The sequence below is a fragment of the Physeter macrocephalus genome, chromosome 7 (genome assembly GCF_002837175.3).
Source record: "Physeter macrocephalus isolate SW-GA chromosome 7, ASM283717v5, whole genome shotgun sequence".
NCBI lineage: Eukaryota > Metazoa > Chordata > Mammalia > Artiodactyla > Physeteridae > Physeter > Physeter macrocephalus.
In genome coordinates this window covers 28,546,457-28,565,065 of record NC_041220.1, presented here as the reverse complement: position 1 = coordinate 28,565,065, position 18,609 = coordinate 28,546,457, and the positions used below count along the sequence as shown (strand labels likewise).

Sequence of the window (18,609 nt, the reverse complement as noted above, 5' to 3'; positions counted from 1 at the left end):
CTTAAATATACATTTGTTGGAAGATTACATGACATGTTGAAGATTATGTCCTAATGGATTTTTCATTTAATTTGTAATTACTTCCAATCATTAAAAAGAATACAAATGACTTAACTTCTCAAAAGAAAAATATAAAATATCACCACACCCTATATAATTTTCACAAATTTTTCAACAGTGATAAAGTACATGGGTTGATTATTGAACCGGACACTACCATCTAAATTGTTTCTGTGCATTGCCAGGTGCCTTTTTATTAAACTTTTATTCTGTGGGATATATGAAGCCATTGAAGATCTCTGAGTCGAGTGGGACCATATTTCTGGTAAGAGGGTGAGATTTCCAGTTGGTGGTAGTTGACTTATAGTCCTTTATTTAAACTCTTTTCTGTTCACACTGTCTCTTTGGGTATTCTTATCCAATCGCATGGCTTTAAAGACCACTCACGCCTATGACTCCTAAATTTTTCTCTCTAGCTTTGATCTCCCTCTGTGCACTGTTTGGTCAACTGCGTGGTCTCCCTCCACCTGAATTTCTTTCCTTTTCCTTTCTTTCTTTCTTTCTTTCTTTTTTTTTTTTTTTCTGGCCATGCCACGTGGCTTATAGAATTTTAGTTCCTGACCAGGGATCGAAACCAGGGCCCCAGCAGTGAGAGGGCTGAGTCCTAACAACTGGACTGCCAGGGAATTCTCTCCACCTGAAATTCTAACAGGCCCCTCAAAGCTATCTCAAAATAAATCTTGATTTTCCTCACTAAATCTGCTCTTCCCTATCTCTTTCAACTTTGTAAATTGATACCAACGTTCGCCCAAATAAATAGTGGATTTAGCTAAACCTTAGGTTTAGCTAAATAAATAATAAATCCCGGATTCCTTTCCCTAACTCATTTAAATCCAGTCCAACAGCAAATGCTGTCTCTGCCTCTGTGACATAACTGGAAATGATTGTCTTTTCTCCTCCCCATTACCACTGCCCCTCCAGCACAGGCCAGCAGGATCTCTTCTTTTAACTACTCTAAAAGCCTCATATCTCCTTTTCCATCTTCTTTAAAATTCCTCCTCCACACAACAGCCACAGTGACCTAAGAACGATTTTTCCTTGCTTAAAAATTTCCTATAGCTTTCCACCACACTTAAATAAAATCTAAATTTTATTACCTGGTCTACAAATACCTACATGATCTGAAGGCTCTGGCCCTGCTTCCTCTGGCTCCCCAGCCCACTGTATTCCAGTCCTTTGGGCTTCCTTCCTTTAACATGCTGTAGTAGGTAGAATAATGGCCCCTAAAGATGACCACACGCTAATCCTCAGAACCTGTGACTATGTTATTGTGATTAAATTCAGGATTAATAAATAGGAACATCACCTTGGATTATCTGGGTATGCACATTGGAATAAGAAGGGTCTTTGTAAGTGAAGGAGGGAGGAGGTGCCAGAATGATTCTTCATGAGAAAGACTGGATGGGCGGTTGTGGACTTTGAAGATGAAGGGAGCCCCTAGAAGCAGGAAGAGGAAAGAGTCTCCTCTAGAAACCCAGAAAGGAATGCAGACTTGTGGACACATTGATTTTTAGCCCAGTGAGAGCCATCTTGAACTTCTGAGCCCCTGAACTGTAAGATAATAAATTTATGTTGTTTTAAGCCACTGAGTTAATTTGTTACAGCAGCAATAGGAAACTTAACACACATGTCAAGATCATTTCCACCTTAGGGCATTTACAAAGGTTGTTCACCAGTTCTCCCTCTGCCTGAGGTGCTTATCTCTCAGATATCAGCATCATGAATGTTCCCGCATCATTTGGGTGTCTGCTTAAATTGCATCCTTCAGAAAGGCCTTCCCTGACCACTCAAAGTAGCCTCCTTGTTACTTTCTCAAGCGACCTGTTTTATTTTCATTGTGGCAGTTATCACTACTTGTTAATTTTCTTTTTTATGTCATTATTGGAACACACAAGGAAAGCTGAACCCTTGTCTCTCACTTTTCCTTGTAACCCCAGGATTTACAGGATAACGCCTAGCACAAAGTAGGAGCTCAATAAGTATTTGTGGAATAAATGAATAACTGAGCATTTTTTCCATGCAAAGCAACGTACATACAACGTACATCTCACTGAATCTTTTCAATAGCCTGATGGGACAGGATCAATCACAAGGTGTACTCCTATTCTTGACACACAGTAAACATTCATAAATATTATAAGTAAGTGAACTATATTCAGAGATTGAGTAACCAATGTGACAAAGTATAAAAGTAAATATTTACTATATTAATGCCTATGATTTCCATAATCTATTGTTGAAGAATCCCAGACCTACAGCAACTCTGTACTCATGAACTCAAACATCCACTCGACCCCCTCTGGACATCTCTATTTGTATGCTCCAATGGCCTTGAACACAAGATATAAACTGAATTTATAATCTCCTCCCCAAATCTACTATATAAAGTTTCCCTGGCTGAGTGACTGGCACAGCATCTGTCTGACAGACATACCCTGGGAGTCATTTTAGACTGTTTCGCCACTCCCCTATAGGCAACTGGTCATTTATTTTGGATTCTTCCTGCATAACAGTTCTTATACTAATTACCTTTTCCAGCTCCACTGACTTAGTCACTTCTTTCTGAACTATTTGTTCAGAGACTGCCTCTAAAGTAATCTCTCCAGCAAAACTGGACAAGACTTCACTAGCTAGTTTTAATTCCTTTAGTGGCTTCCTACAGTGTTTAATAAAATCTAAATCCTTTACCACAGCTTCCGGTTGCCCCACTTCTGCAACTTTCCAGCTTCTGGTGGTTGGTTCCAAAGTGGAACCCTTGGCATTCCTTGGCTTGTAGACACATCACTCCAATCTCTGCTTCCATCTTCACATGATCTCTTCTTCATGTCTCTTTTGTGTGTCTTCACGTGACATTCTTATAAGAACATGAGTCATTGGATTTAAACCCATCTTAACACAGTATGAGCTCATCTTAACCAACTACATGGGCAAGACTCCATTTCCAAATAAGGTCACATTCTGAGGTTCTGGACTGACATGAACATTTGGGGGACAGCATTCAACAAAGTACAGTTACCTAATTTGGTAAAAGGATATTTGCAGATATAGTTAAGGATCTTAAAATGAGATCATTCTGGATTATCGGGTTGGGTCCTAAATCTGATGACAAATGTTTTTGTAGGAGACACACAGAAGAGCAGGGGGCAATGTGAAGACAGATGCAAAGTCTGCAGTGACGTGGCCATAAGCCAAGGAAGCCAAGTTATGCCAACAACCACCAGAAGCTGTAAGAGACAAGGAAGGATTCTCTCCTCAGAGCCTCCAGGGTTAGTGTGGCCTTGCCAACACGTTGATTCTGGACTTCTGGCTTCCAGAACTGTGAGAGACTAAATTTCCATTTTTTTAAAGGCCTCCAGTTTTAGGTATCTGTTACAGTATCCGCAGGAAACTAATACAGAATTCACAGCGCACTGTATTCTTTCCCTTTAAGTAACCACCAAAACAAAAATCATTTCCATGAGTTTGATTCTGCTGTAAATAGATCTGAGTTCTTAGTAAACTGTAACACAGCATTTGCCTGATTTATTTATTTGGGTGCATAATGGAAAGAGTTGATGTTCCTGCAGCGTCTGTGGGTAGGAAGTCCATTCATGAAACTATCAGTGTCACTGGTTGGCGGCAGAAAACACTTCAAGGGAGAAATGGGGACGGATAGGATCTAGCACGTGGGGCAATGGAAGGCAGGAGACCTGCCTCTACCTGGTCCCTCACCACTTTTGCCTTGGGTATCCTGACCTCCTTCCCACAGTTGCCCTGCTGCTTGGGTGGGGCAAGTTCTGGGGGTCAAGCGAAAGCATGCACGCTTCACACTCGCCAGCTCAGACTCCCACCTCGCCCCCACATCAGCTTCGTTGGGAGGTAGGGAGGGAGCTCAAGCATTCACCCACCATCCCCAAAGGAAGATGGGGTCCCCGCTTCCCGGTAGGGGGCTGAACCTCTGCTGTCCCCACTCTGGGGTTGGTGATGGCGAAGGGGGTCGAGGCCCGGCGCCCACCCGCGGATGACCGACCTGGGGGTACCGCCCACCCTCCCGGGCTGTAAGGCTGCTACGTATGTGGGCGTCGGCTCGGTGTCCAATTTTCAACCCATTTCCGGGGCTAAAGCTACCCGCACTAGGGTGCCGCTTTCCCGCGCCGGCGTATGAGCATAGGTAACTCCAGAGGCTCGGGCCGGGACTAGGAGACCGAGAGCGGCCTGCCCTTCCCCCGCCCCCCGCGTACACGTCAACGCCGGCGTCGAGGAAGCGTCGTAATGCCTCGAAGAAGCTCGCCACCAAAAAAACCCCTGAACGCCGCCGCCGCAGCTGCCGACTGAGAAATCCCTGCCTCAAGCGCACGCTAGCCTTTACCGCAGGCTCAAGGCGAAGCCAAAAAGAGTCTCTCCATGGATGTATTCCAGGGGCGCGGGGGGCTGTGTCTAAAGGTTTGTTGGAGCCGGACCCTTGATAGAGCTAGGAGGCTGCGGCGCCTCACGCCACTCCCCGCCCCTGTCATTCCTAAGGTTCCACAGGTCTTGACGGTGGCGAGTCTGTCAGCCCTACTCGGCGGCCAGCTTCCCTTCCTCGATCGCTTGCGCCGGCCGGCCTGGCCCAAACGTCCGCTTCAGAGGGCTGGGAGGCGCACCTGAAGCCGCGGTGGCTTGTGCGCGTCTATTAGTAGGCGCACGGTAGTGATGGCGGCGCTCAGTGAGACTTTCCTGTCACTGGCTACTACTACTCCCAGCCCTCCTCAAAGCAGCCGGAGCAACCCCCCGGTCTTTAATTTACAAGTAGCAATTTGACTTGCTCTACTGCATGTCAGGTGGGACCGTGGGAAGTGTGGAGACGCCCCGGGGATTAAGCGATAGCAGCTTAAAAAGAAAAAAAGCCAAACAAATAAACAAAACCCATCCACCCTAACAAACATGAGGCTACTGGAGAGAATGAGGAAAGAATGGTTCATGATTGGAATAGTATTGGCGATCGCCGGAGCAAAGCTGGAGCCGTCCATAGGGGTGAATGGGGGTAAGTACTGCACCTCTGCATGCTCCACCGCGATTCCCACTTCAGAACTAATTTGCGAGTCTTGGGAAGGAGGGGAGACCGGAATTGGGGAGTGTCTGCCTCTTTTAGGGGCACTGACCAGTCCAAGGTGTCTTTTGGCCCTCTTGCTGATTTTTTAATTTGCCAGGCCCAGAGAGGATTTATAATTAGGAATGGGGCAAGGGAATTTGAACGCAGGTTGCCTTTTCCGCGAACAATCAATGAGTATCCTTAGTGTCAAGGAGTGAGGTTACCGAGAATGAAACTTATTTGCCTTCAAAGTAGCATCCTATCCCAAGGGACGCTAGGATGCCAGGAGTTCCTTATCTATCTTGGAGTGGACACCATTACCTTGTCTGTTTCCAACGCTCCCCTCCCCCATGTTAAAAAAAAAAAAGGAGTGGGGGAAGAAAAAGGGACACCCATTCCTCTTCCAACTCAGATTTGTTGGCCCACATGTCGGAGGGTGATGATTTGCTACAGTTGCTGCCGCTCCACAAACTCTCAAACCGACTGACACGTTGCACTCAACTGCTTCCGTGTGCTGCCGGGACTCAACTGCTACCTTTAGCAGTCTCACAGATCCAGGCGGTGTTAGACCATGTGTAGTGTGTATTTTGGCAAGGAAGTGTAGGCGGGCTAAAAATCACACCCAGATCTCTGAATTGTGGGATCCTTGTCATGTGTGGATGGGCATTGGTGGAAACGACTGGAAAAACCGTTAGCCTTTCATGCCCCCCGACCCCCTCCTCCCACCCTTAGACAATCATGTCCCACTTTTCAGAAACATTAATTGAATTTCTTCAGTTCATTGTCTGCTTGACCTTGTTTAGCAGTTTTCACGCTTATTGACAGGTTTTACACATGCAAGGACAGATAAGAACCGAAGTGAGCACACACAATCTTTATGCTAGGAAGCTATCAGAAGGATATTTGAAGTTATTTGAACCTTTTTGTTCAAACGTGACGGAAGTGAATGAAATGATCTCTCAGGAGAACAGTGAGTGGTTCCTTCTACCCTCTACCTCAATACCTCCATTTATAGGTAGCTTCAGAGAACATTTAAAAGGAATTTTTGGGACAAAGGTGGTGGGGATTCAAACTTTTTGGTTTATTTTATGTTCTTTTCTTCTATGTTCAACTTAGTACAAAATGTGGAGGGTGGGTAACTGTGATTGTAAAGCTGTTTGGGGTTACCCTGCTGAAGATACCAGTTTCTCATTTGACATGGTTTCTCTGTGAGCTTTGGGGAAACTTGTGAAGGTTGGTATTTAGGTTCTGTCCAATGAGTTCCCCTGTCCCTGCAGCTAGCCAGGTGGTAAGAATGTTAGAGATCGTCTTTGTAGTGATCTGGAATGTACATTTCACTAGCGTCACTTGCAGACGTTATAGCTTCTAGGGTTAGATCTCTGATTCGCTCAGTGTTAAGGTGAAATTACAGGTGATGTGTGATCTTTAAGTTGAGATCTGCAGAGACTAGGTTTGGTAAAATTCCTTTTCTCTTATATTCCTGGGCTTCTCAGTGGGAAGGAGAGTGGTGGATTGCTGAATCATTTCCGTAGGGCTTCCCCACAGTGGCCTGTGTGAGATGGATTCTGTAGTCTTATTTGTTCCCTCAGCCTCTGCTTCTTGAAGTTTTGGGAATTATTGTATCTTAGAAATATTGTTTCCCATTTTCACTAGTCCTTATGCCATTAATCTAGGAGAGTTCGTTTGTTTAATTATAAAAGAGGAGACTGTTAAGAGCTGAGGGAACATTATTTTAAGCTAACATGCTTCTTTTACAGCTGAAGATGCTGAGACCTCAGGTCAGGTGACTCACCCTAGGTCAGGTTAGCTAGCTTAGGGAAGAGGAAGAACTGTGGACCAGGATTCCCCCTTATTTCATACCAGTTGCAACATCCATCCAAATATTCTTGGCAAAAATCACTAAAAATGAATAACCATTATAAAGAAAGGCTCTCTGTAATAAAGACGGTTTCCATGCCCTGATTTTTAGGCCAAAAGAAGCTGAGCAGAATCAGGTAATATTAGACAACCGTGTATTCATGTGATTTTTTTGAGATCTGTCCAAGTGTAAAAGTTACTGTTTCTAAAAACAAAAGTTAGACAAACAGTTGTTTGGGATTTCTTATATAAGCTGTCAGGCTAAGTTCTTGGTACTTCAGTTGACCTTCCAACCTGTAAAACTTCTTCAATAAAAACAAACTTCCTAATAGTACCAAATAACACTTTGACCCCATCAGATAAAACAACAAAAATCTAGGAACAAGGAGAGTAATGGTGGCTGAAAGTGGTCTGTCCTCTTCTGCTCTACAGAATGATCTAAAGCATCTCTTTTTGCTTGTCACTTTTAGTCAGAAGTTCCATTTTTGGGTCTGTACACTAGAATGCGTGTGCGTTTTTAATGCACTCACATTGACTGAACAATTTTCAGTCGAACAGTTTTCTAGGCATTCTTTTCTCTTCAGTAGAAAGTTTTGATTGTTTTCAACTGAAGATGCTTACTTCACCTTTACCTGGATCAATACCTTAATGACTCTATTTTGAAGTGTAAGACTTCTACACTTAAAGGATCACACCTTTGCTCTGCCTTCCCTTTAAAAACAATCTTTATAGCCAGTGGGTGAGTTATGTATGGTAGGAAATTTATAGAGGTCGGAACCCTGAAGTGAGAGAAGTTGAATGACTTTCCATATGGGAAAAAAGTGTAACAGGTACTAGCATGGAAAATTTAATTTTTTGTTCCCTGTTCTTTTTACTCAGTTACATTTCATTTTAAAATATAGAGAAGGTTGAAAGTAAAGAGCCACAGGAGATGTGAATTGTAGATCCTGAGGTGTAGATACTCTGTTTCATTTCCACCCAGGGGAGCCCTGAGCTATGCACATCTTAGAGTTTACCAGAGTTCAACACTGTGCCATTCATTCTCCAAGAGAAAGCCTTACTTCTTTGGAAGTACAGATTAAGCGTCTCATTTCCACCTGCATCTTAACTGAAATTTTTGCCATTAATAAGACATAAATCCTAAAAAGGAAATTGCTTCATTTTTGCATTAAGAAAACATAACCAGAAACATGCTACTGTATAAACTTAAGAATATTAGCATGAATACCTTAGATTAGGTTTACGAGTGAAATTTACTAGATGATAAGTAGATTTGATGAAACGATAATAGTTCCTTGCATTCCTAAACATTCCAGATCGTCTTCTTTCCCCACACTCCACTCCCACATTAAAAAGCATGGGTTTGAAGTCCCAAAATTGCTTCATTTTTTACGGCCAATTTTTCTTTTGATGTTGCTACTCCATTCCATTTTCACTGATAAACATTTTTTTTTTTTTTTTTGCTTTGGTTTAAGGAAGAGTTAAAACTTATATTTCCACTTTGCGCTTTGTAGCCTTCTCAGGATCTGAATCTGCTTATTTTCATGACTTGGACGATATAATCATTACCTTGGAGAGGGGCCACATACCATTTCATAGCGTAGTTTCAACTCTCACCTCTGTGCAAATATTTACCAGCTTTTTATTTCAGCCCTGCCTGCTTCTAGTTCTGCATTCACACCGTGGGCGATCCATTAGCAGCTGTCTCCAAGGGGCCTTAGGTTTCCCCAGATCAGAATTAATTCCTCCTTCTCTTTTAAAAAGGTACATTGTAGGTAGCCCTGGAAGAGCCTCACCAGGTCCTTTCATGGATTAGTTATTTGGATGTGCATCTAATACAAAAAACAGGGCTTCCCTGGTGGCGCAGTGGTTGCGCGTCCGCCTGCCGATGCAGGGGAACCGGGTTCGCGCCCCGGTCTGGGAGGATCGCACATGCCGCGGAGCGGCTGGGCCCGTGAGCCATGGCCGCAGGGCCTGCGCGTCCGGAGCCTGTGCTCCGCAACGGGAGAGGCCGCAGCAGAGGGAGGCCCGCATACCACACACACACAAAAAAAAACAATATAAAAGTAAACAGTATATCCTGTCTCTAGGATTTAAAACATTCAAAGTAAGGAATCATTCCACTGAATTATGTCAGTTAGTTAATAGCTACCATGTGTATTTATATATATACGTGCATGGAGTGTAGGAAGAGTTACCTTCTTAAAAAATCCAGTTGTTGGCTAACTAAGGTAGATGCTTTAGCTGCCCCAAAGAAACATGTGGTTTAAGTCAATGCCATGTGCTTGCTATGGAGATGCATCTTTGGACTCATCGCTTAGCTCTTGCTTGCAAATATACTGCTAACTATAACCCATCCTATAGAGAAAATCTGGGGCACCTCTGTGGATGGAAGCACAGTTGACAAAAATGGGTCTCACGAAAAGCAAGGGGTTGGAGGAAAAGAAAAAGGATATGAGTTTGAAAAAAAACAAACAAACAGGATATTAAAAATTCCTGGAAGGCATTTACTTCCAAAACAAGCCAGATTCCTTGACTTTCAAATCTGCTCCTGAATCACCTTCCTCAGCTTTTGAGGAAATATTATTTTGAAGTGTGAGCAGCTGAGACAGATTCACTCACAAGTATGGGGGAAAAAATGTACTTCTTTTTAAGATTTTGAACCACTTTCACTGCCCTGAAGTGTAGTGCCTCTTTCTCTGCCTTCTCCCTTTTGCTGCCTTTTCTCAGATCACAGCAAAATGATTTGAGTAAATGCCAGGTATCTAAAAGAACGTATTGCAGTGTTTTTTTTTTTCCAGCTTTATTGAGCTATAATTAACATATAACATTGAATAAGTTTAAGGTGTACAATGTGATGATTTTAGATATGCAAAATGATTACCACAATCAAGTTAGTTAACACATCCTTCACCTCACATAATTACCATTTCTTTTTGTTGTTGTTATGATGAGAAAATTTAAGATCTACTGTATACAAAATGGTATTATTAACTATAGTCTCCACTATAGAACTCAAGATCCCCAAACTTGATTATCATTTTTTTTTAACATCTTTATTGGAGTATAATTGCTTTACAATGTGTGTTAGTTTCTGCTTTATAACAAAGTGAATCAGTTATACATATACATATGTTCCCATATCCCCTCCCTCTTGCGTCTCCCTCCCTCCCACCCTCCCTATCCCACCCCTCTAGGTGGTCACAAACCACCTAGCTGATCTCCCTGTGCTATGCGGCTGCTTCCCACTAGCTATCTATTTTACGTTTGGTAGTGTATATATGTCCATGCCACTCTCTCACTTTGTCACAGCTTACCCTTCCCCCTCCCCATATCCTCAAGTCCATTCTCTAGTAGGTCTGTGTCTTTATTCCCATCTTACCCCTAGGTTCTTCGTGACATTTTTTTTTTCTTAGATTCCATATATATGTGTTAGCATATGGTATTTGTTTTTCTCTTTCTGACTTACTTCACTCTGTATGACAGACTTTAGGTCCATCCACCTCACTACAAATAACTCAATTTCATTTCTTTTTATGGCTGAGTAATATTCCATTGTATGTATGTGCCACATCTTCTTTATCCATTCATCTGTTGATGGACACTTAGGTATTGCAGTGTTTGAGGAGCTCTTTGTTTCTTTTATTCACTGATGTGCTACAAATGCCTAAAATGTAGCATTGTGGTTGCTCAATGAATATTTGTTGACTGACTGAGTGGTGATTTTTCCCCAGCTTGGTCTTATTTGCCGAGCAGTGTCTATTGGAATGGTGGAGGGTTACAGGCAATGGAGGAACCATGATGTGGTCCTGTTGTTTGGCTAGAGAGAGTGTGTTCATTTCCTAGTGCTGCCACAATAAATTACCACAAACTGGGTGGCTTAAAACAACAGAAATTTTTTTTTCCCAGAAATTACTCTGGTGGCTAGAATTCAGAAATCAAAATGTCAGCAGGGCCGACATTTACTATGGCAGATAAAATTAGAGGACCTAATACGGAAGGATGCGGCCTATTTGCTCTCCCGTGTGAGATCAGCATTTATTTTCATTTTTCTGCTCTGAGGATACTGTGCTGCACTGGACAACCATGGTCTTCGCCTATCTGGAAAATCCTCTCGAGTTAGGCTGCATCACAGCAAACACTTAACTCTGTCAGGACATTAGTATATTAGCGGTGACACCAAGATTTAAAGTACCGTTTATTCTCCTCCAATGGATTCTCCTTTTATATCAAGTTATCTACAGGAAATGCCTATCTAACAGTGACTCATTTCTCTCTCTTTAGGACCACTGATGCCAGAAATAACTGTCTCCTACATTGCTGTCGCAACAATATTCTTTAACAGTGGATTATCATTAAATCCGGAGGTACTGTCAACTATGGGGCACATGAAAAGCAGGGAGAAAAATTTAATTCGTGCTTACTCTTTTGAAATTTCAGATTCCTTTTGTAAAGCCATGTGTAGGTACAGTCTGAAGCTTCACTATCACAGAAGAGAACTTGGACTGCAGCAAAGGACTTGCGTTTTGTACCTATATATTATAGATACTGCAGAGCTGGGCGGCATGGAGAATAAGGGTGTGTTTATAGTGGTTATGTTTTCAGTACAACAACTGAACTGAAACATCTACTTCAGGTCTTCCTCAGATTGTGGTGGTCACTATAGTGGCACTGAGGCATACTGGAGTTATTGATGTTTAGTTAGGTTTCCATAACTTGTGGATCATCTTTTGCTTCCAGGACTTATGCTGCTCAAGTGATGCTTGTTATGTTATAATTTTTAACTAATTTTTTTAAAGTATATTCTTTGCTGGTATATCTGTTACATATTAATAAATGTTTTAAGAGAAATGCTGGAATTTTTCATACTAAGCCACAATCTATTATGAAGACACACAGGTAATGTTATTTACTGATCTAGGTGTCACTAAATATGGGATTCTTATAGAATTAAACAAATCCAGGCATTTTTACATCCAAGAGAGGAATGAGTAGAATTTATGATTCTCTTTTGAATTGTAGTAGAAGAAATAAAGAGAAGAAAATACCTATTTACTTTTGAAGAAATTACATTGAGTTTCTAAAGTTGTCGTTCTAAGATGCTTATTCTTATGTAGGTAGAGAAATCTTACTATGTCAGGATTTTGGGTTTTTTTAAAAATGGCTGTAAAATTTGTTTCAGCATTATGTCTTGCCTTTATTTATTTTAAGTTTATTTTCTTTGAAGTGTGCTTTATATGAAGACCAAATTTAGTTACCTTCTTCTCTGACCATCCTAGTAGTGACATGGAAAAAGCATGGTTTTACTAAATTTATGTATTCTGTAGTTGTCAGGTTGGTATAAATCTTATCAATGGGGCATTTTTGATGTAAATGGCATCCCCATGTAGTGTCTGAGAAATTTTGTCTCAAGAATTTGAAATATTCTCACTAATTACTTGCTCTTTTGAAAACTGACATAGAACGGGATTTCCTAAATATGTTGAATTCTAGTTTTTGGAAATTATATTGCCATGAAAGGACTATGATTAGTGCTTAAGGGGGCACAGGCTTTTTCTGTCAACACCTGAGTTCTCCTACAGGTTCTCAAATGTGGGACCCAGTGATACAGAAAGATAGTTGCCACCCCCGTGGTGCTGGACTGATCTTCCCTGGAGGTCTTCCTGCTGGCCTTGGCTGATGCTCTTTGTGGAGCAGCTGCCTGACCCAAGTCCTCTACTTGGGACGTTGCTCTAACTACGTCCCCTGGTGGCTGCTTAATGGCTACAGCTGTTCTTTATGCCATGGGAAATCTGGCAAGATTTGATTCTCTCACTCCTTTAGCTTCTTGCTTAATGCTCGTCTGTCAAGCAGCCAACTTTGCGGGATGCAGGAGTTGAAGAAGGAAGAAGGTCATACTTAGCAGCATTTCTCTAAGGACCGAATTCTTCTGTAAGCACCTAGGAAACCTTCAGAATCATCCAGCTAATTTGGATCTAACGATGAAATGCCTTGATCCTGTGCTTTATTGTGGTATCTAAGTAGCCATCAAAGCCACTTCTTCCATATTAAAGGCCCTTTTCAAACTAATACAACATTAAGTCATTTTCAAGATCCGTTTAATTTAAGATGCCCTAGATTGCATCATTATGTAATGTTAAACCATCTCTAAGCCCTGTTAATTTCCCAGGCAACCAAACAGTTGTAAGTTAGGAGGTAGTGAACTTCTTGTTATTTGTTTCCTAGTTAACACTCTTAAACTAATTTCAGCTGGGACTACAATTTTTGTATCCTGTTAGGTCCTGGAACAGTGCATTTTTGCACACAGGAGACGGTAGGTTATAATTAACTTGCGTTTATTTGAAAGCATTTACATTGGCCCCACTCAAGTTTGATTTATAGTGAACATTTCATGTAGTATTACTTATACATTGATGTAATGATGTGTATTCTAAAATTTGTTTTGTTCATTTATTAAAGTTATAAAGGACTCTGTGTTAATACTTCATGCTGAAAAGATTTAATGCTAAATCTTAGGTTTTATGACTGTTGATTTCTAGTTTGTGACATACCTGTTGAAATGGTTTCTGAAATTTTGTTGTAGTGAAATGAAGTAAGGTCACATTCGAAATATATTTCATATTTAGCTAACTTCAAACCTACAGTTTCAGAGGATTTGTTACTTAAGAGACTGTGACAAGGCCAATCTCATTTAAACGAGTACCTGTTTAGTGCCTGTGGCCATAAGGCACTGCCACCTTGTGCACTTGTACTTGGCTCGGGACAGAAGGAAAGATGAGCAGGAAACTCAGGGCCTGAAAAGGGTCCCCACTAGGCCAGAATATACCGGCTTTCCTTTATTTTCCTAAACAGATCATTTTTTAAAAATCCCATCAGCTTAGAAATAAATACAGCAAATTCTAAACTTGAGGCTCTTGCTGCTTGTTTCCAGCCCAGAGCTATGAGGCTGACTCTCAGAGAGCAGATCCAATAAAGGTCAAATAAGGGTTAGGAGGGAAATTGGTATGTAATGAAAATATTTCTAAGTCCCAGTCAGAGTCTCTGATTTTAAGCGATTCTTGATGCTGTCAGTGAGGCCCTGGTTTGTGGAGTATCTCCTTAAGTTTATTTTAATGGAATTCGACCTGTATTACATGTGAATAAATAAAATGTCATGTGGAATCAACTCTTCAATTATTCATGATGGTATTTATTTGAGTATGTGGCCCTCAATTCTACATGGATATGTATGGAATAATACTATTTTGAATTTTATAGTGTTTACTTGCTTTTTCTTTTCCAGTGCAAGCTTATTTTATCTTTAAGGTTGTATGAAGAAGCTATAGAAAATATAGAACAGTTGGTTTTTGTGACAGTCTTGAAAATCTTTATTGGAAACACTTCATGTCTGTTATTTCCCTGTTGTTAAGAAGCCCCTGAGGACCCAACATAGTGGCCCCTTGTGATTCATTTTGCTGGGTTCTTTACTGTTCCATTATTTTGATACAGTATCAGTTGTTTCTACTGTCATTTTTCAGATCAACTAGCGTTTTCTAACTACATTTTATTTTTTATAACTTTTTTCATAATTACAAAAGTAGTCTTTCCCCATGTAGAAAGATTAGAAAGAATAAAAATAACTGCTATTAACATCTGTGTGTATTTTAGCCCTTTTTTCCCTAAACGTATTATTTATAAAGAGACTACTTTAAAAATAAAATATTTAAAAAATTGTATATATGTATATATGTGTATATATGTATACACATACTTGCATAAATATACACATACATACACACAATTTTATTTTTAATACGTGACAGTGTATAATAGTAATTTTCCATGTAATATATTTCATTTAATTTTTCTTCATATTTGAAAATAAGATAATTTATATTTTATTTACTTTTATGAACATAAATCAAAAGGTACAAAAGTATATAGGATGAGAAGTCTTCTTTTCACCCCTCTACTAAATATTCAGTTCTCGTTTCTGGAGGCAACCAATGCTAACAGTTTTTGTGCATCTTTCTGGAGATAGTCTATGCAAAACATACATATGTGTATCACCCCCCGCCCCTGTCAAACTGTGGTGTTTTATACCGTTTGCCACCTTACCTTATTTTACTCAAAACACATATCTTGGAGGTTGTTTCATATCAACACATAAAAAACTCCCTGTTTCTTTTTGGATGCTGAAAAATATTCCATTTTTCAATGTGTCTTGATATATTTTCCTCATCTTCTCTTGAATGGCATTTAGGTAACTTATGGGGTTTTACTATTATAAACATTCTGCAAAGGATAACCTAAAAATATATCATTTCCTACATTTGGGAATACGTATGAAGGATTAATTCCTCGAAGTAGGATTGCTGGGTCAGATGATATGTGAAGTTTGAGTTGTGAGAGATAGTCCAAGTACCTAGAAACGAGGCAGGTGCTGGGTAAGTGTTTGCTGCCTGAAGAAATGAGTTGCTAGGTTGGTCTACGTAGGCTGTGCCAATGAGACACCTGTTGGTTAAGTAGGGAGAGACCCTGAACTTCTACATCCTTGTCTACACAGTTTTAACATAGTTTCTAATAGCTCTTAACACTCTGTTGCTACCTTAAGTTATTTCCTCACTTTTGGACATATAAGTTGTTTCCAGATTTTACCGTAATAGATAATGCTGTGACTATCAACCAATTCTATATATAAATTCTTGTAACCACTTTTTATATCCTTAGGAGAAATGCCTAGACATAAAATTTTGGGATCCAAGAGTATGAATCCTATTATAGTCCTTGAGATATTCTCCCAAATTACTTTTCAGAAAAGTCACAGCGTTTTATATTCCTATGAGAAGTGTATGCAAATGCCTTTGTTACTGCCTTCTGGCTAATCATTTTATTTTCATTTTTTGAAAATAAAAAACCCACTGATATTTATTTGGTATTTAAGAATGCCTCTGAGTGTATTTGAGTGAGATTTGGTTTCAAGACTGCTGAGAATTCTTGGAACTGCTGGTGCTCAAATTTTCTCTGGGGTGCAACTTCTGGTTCATTGTAAAGATGGCTCCTTTTATGTTAGCTCTGATCCATGGACCCGGTGTGGCTTCCAGTCTGCACAGTGTTTCCCAGTTGCCCTGCATTAGACCCAGATTTCCAGAAGTTCCATCGATGCCATTAGGGATGTATTGTGATTAAACTGGAACTGCTGTGTAACATGAAGGGAGATTAATGGTGGGAGCTGATGAGACAGACTGCAGGAAGTGGTGACCAGTGAATGAGTCTGCCTTAACCTACTGTTTATTACACCATGTACTTTGGCTAATGTCTCTGAGGCTAGTTCATGACTTACTTGAACTAAGGGAGGTGGGGGACATGACAGTGCTATGTTTATAAACCAGTGAATCTCTGGCAACTTTGAATGTGTTTAATGACTGCCTGCATGTTTTATATTCTACTACTTTCTGAATTTGTTTTATTTTTGCTGAATAACCACATAACTCAAAGAAATTCAAATGTAAACGCTTGTTGGTTTGTACATATTGAAATCCCAAAGTTTACCGAGTATCCTTTTTTAGCTGTGAGACTTACAATATGTGCCTGGTGTGTCATGATTCATGCAAATCTTTTCTCTCCTGGGGCAGCGGTGTGACATGGTGGGAGAAGCAGGAGTGAGTGGGTTTGATAGAATGCCAGAAATGGGTTTGATTCTGAGCTTCACTCTCAATCTCAATTTCCTCATCAGTACAATAGGGATAATAATATCTTCCTAACTGGGTTGTTGTCAGGATTAAATGAGATAACATACATCAAGTGGCAAGCTCAGAGCATGGCTCAGAACTGCTATTCAGTAAATGTTAATAAAGAAATCTAGTGAGTAGATTTTGGGGAAAAAGCCCTTTTGAATTGTAGAATATTGTTGGGGAAAACATTTTTAAAAATTATGATTTGTGTGTAGATTTAGTAACATCTTGCCAAATTAAGGCCTTGCTAGGTCTGGTGTAATGAATAGAGGTTAATTATCAAATTTAATTAAAATTCTAGGTCCTGCCAAAATTTTTAAGCAAGATTTTGTTTTAAATAGTTAAACATACATGTTTGTTAGCAGTGTCAACAATTCTGAAATCTATACTAGTGTAACGGTAGTTAGCTTAGTCCTGTTCCAGAATTTTACAAATCTGAATTGTTGGGGTATACTGTATTTGAAAGAAATTAGAATGCTTCAGAAATTTTATAGAAAAATACTTTATAATTATCATGAACAACTTTTTTTTTCTTAAAGTCTGTCTCTAACGCATATGCTTATAGGTAAAAATTTTAGCTATGAAATAACTCCACATTGATGGATATTAACTAGACTTATTGTGGTGATCATTTTGCAGTATACACAATGAATCTTCATGTTGTATACCTAAAATTAATATAATGTTATATGTCAATTATATCTCAATTAAAAAAAAACCTAATTCATGTGATGTTGTTTTGGTAGCAGTCTGTCTTCAGAAATAGTTTTCTTACCTTTGTTATTTTGTGTCCTTCATTTTCACAGGAGCTGACAAGTGCTTTGGTGCATATAAAACTACATCTTTTTATTCAGATCTTTACACTTGCATTCTTCCCAGCAGCAATATGGCTTTTTCTTCAGCTTTTGTCAATCACACCCATCAATGAATGGCTTTTAAAAGGGTATGTTTAAATATTTTGAAGTGTCCACTTTTAATGGGGTATCTTTAGTAACATTATTATTTCTGTGGCAACCATACACAAAAGGGCTATGTGTCATATAAGGAAATAAAAACACTTTTAACATTATTATTATTCTTTAAAGTGATAGTGTTTCACCAAGGAACTTCATTAAAGAATTTTATAACAAGAATCTTAAAATATACACTCTTGCTAAATGATAAGGTTCTAAGAGAGACAATTTTCTGTTGGGAGAAAAATAGAAGGCACTACAGGATGTAAGGTCTGTGTGCATGTGTGTAATGTAGGCTGTCAATTGGGTGCTTTAACTTTTGTGTTCTATATCTTACCAAATGTATACAGATACTGGCTGACTATAATATGTGTTTTTAAAATGCATAAGAAAGGGTTTCCCTGGTGGCGCAGCGGTTGCGCAGCGGTTGCGCGTCCGCCTGCCGATGCAGCGGAACTGGGTTCGCGCCCCGGTCTGGGAGGATCCCACATGCCGCGGAGCGGCTGGGCCCGTGAGCCATGGCCGCTGAGCCTGCGCGTCCGGACCCTGTCCTCCGCAACGGGAGAGGCCACAGCAGAGGGAGGCCCGCATACCACCAAAAAAAAAAAAAAAAAAAAAATGCACAGGAAAGAAAAAATATATAGAGGGGACAAACATTTACTTTTTCCCTTGTTCTGTTTTATGTTTGATAGGATAATTGAATTAGCAATAGATTTCTTTTTCATGTTATTTTTTTCATGTTATTTTTTAATTTATTTTGTTAACATCTTTATTGGAGTATAATTGCTTTACAATGGTGTGTTAGTTTCTGTTGTACAACAAAGTGCATCAGCTATATGCATACATATAGCCCCATATCCCCTCCCTCTTGCATCTCCCTCCCTCCCTCCCTCCCTATCCCACCCCTCTAGGTGGTCACAAAGCACCGAGTTGATCTCCCTGTGCTATGTGGCTGCTTCCCACTAGCTATCTATTT

General features: G+C 40.1%; 1 protein-coding gene across 12 annotated transcripts in view; it reads left to right on the top strand.

Annotated features, from left to right (window-relative positions):
• The first annotated feature begins 4,352 nt into the window (after window positions 1–4,352).
• Window positions 4,353–18,609, top strand: part of SLC10A7 (solute carrier family 10 member 7) — a 265,905-nt gene continuing 251,648 nt past the window's right edge. For 3 of the 12 annotated variants that reach the window (XM_028491741.2, XM_024126595.2, XM_055085909.1), the window contains exons 1-3: window positions 4,355–5,062; window positions 11,252–11,334; window positions 17,487–17,623. In XM_028491741.2, coding sequence (XP_028347542.1) covers window positions 4,963–5,062; window positions 11,252–11,334; window positions 17,487–17,623 — 320 coding nt within the window. In that variant the 5' untranslated portion in view covers window positions 4,355–4,962. Of the gene's footprint in view, window positions 5,063–11,251; window positions 11,335–17,486; window positions 17,624–18,609 lie in introns of all 12 variants that reach the window. The other 9 variants (XM_024126596.3, XM_028491742.2, XM_028491744.2 and 6 more) reach the window with 6 other exon arrangements.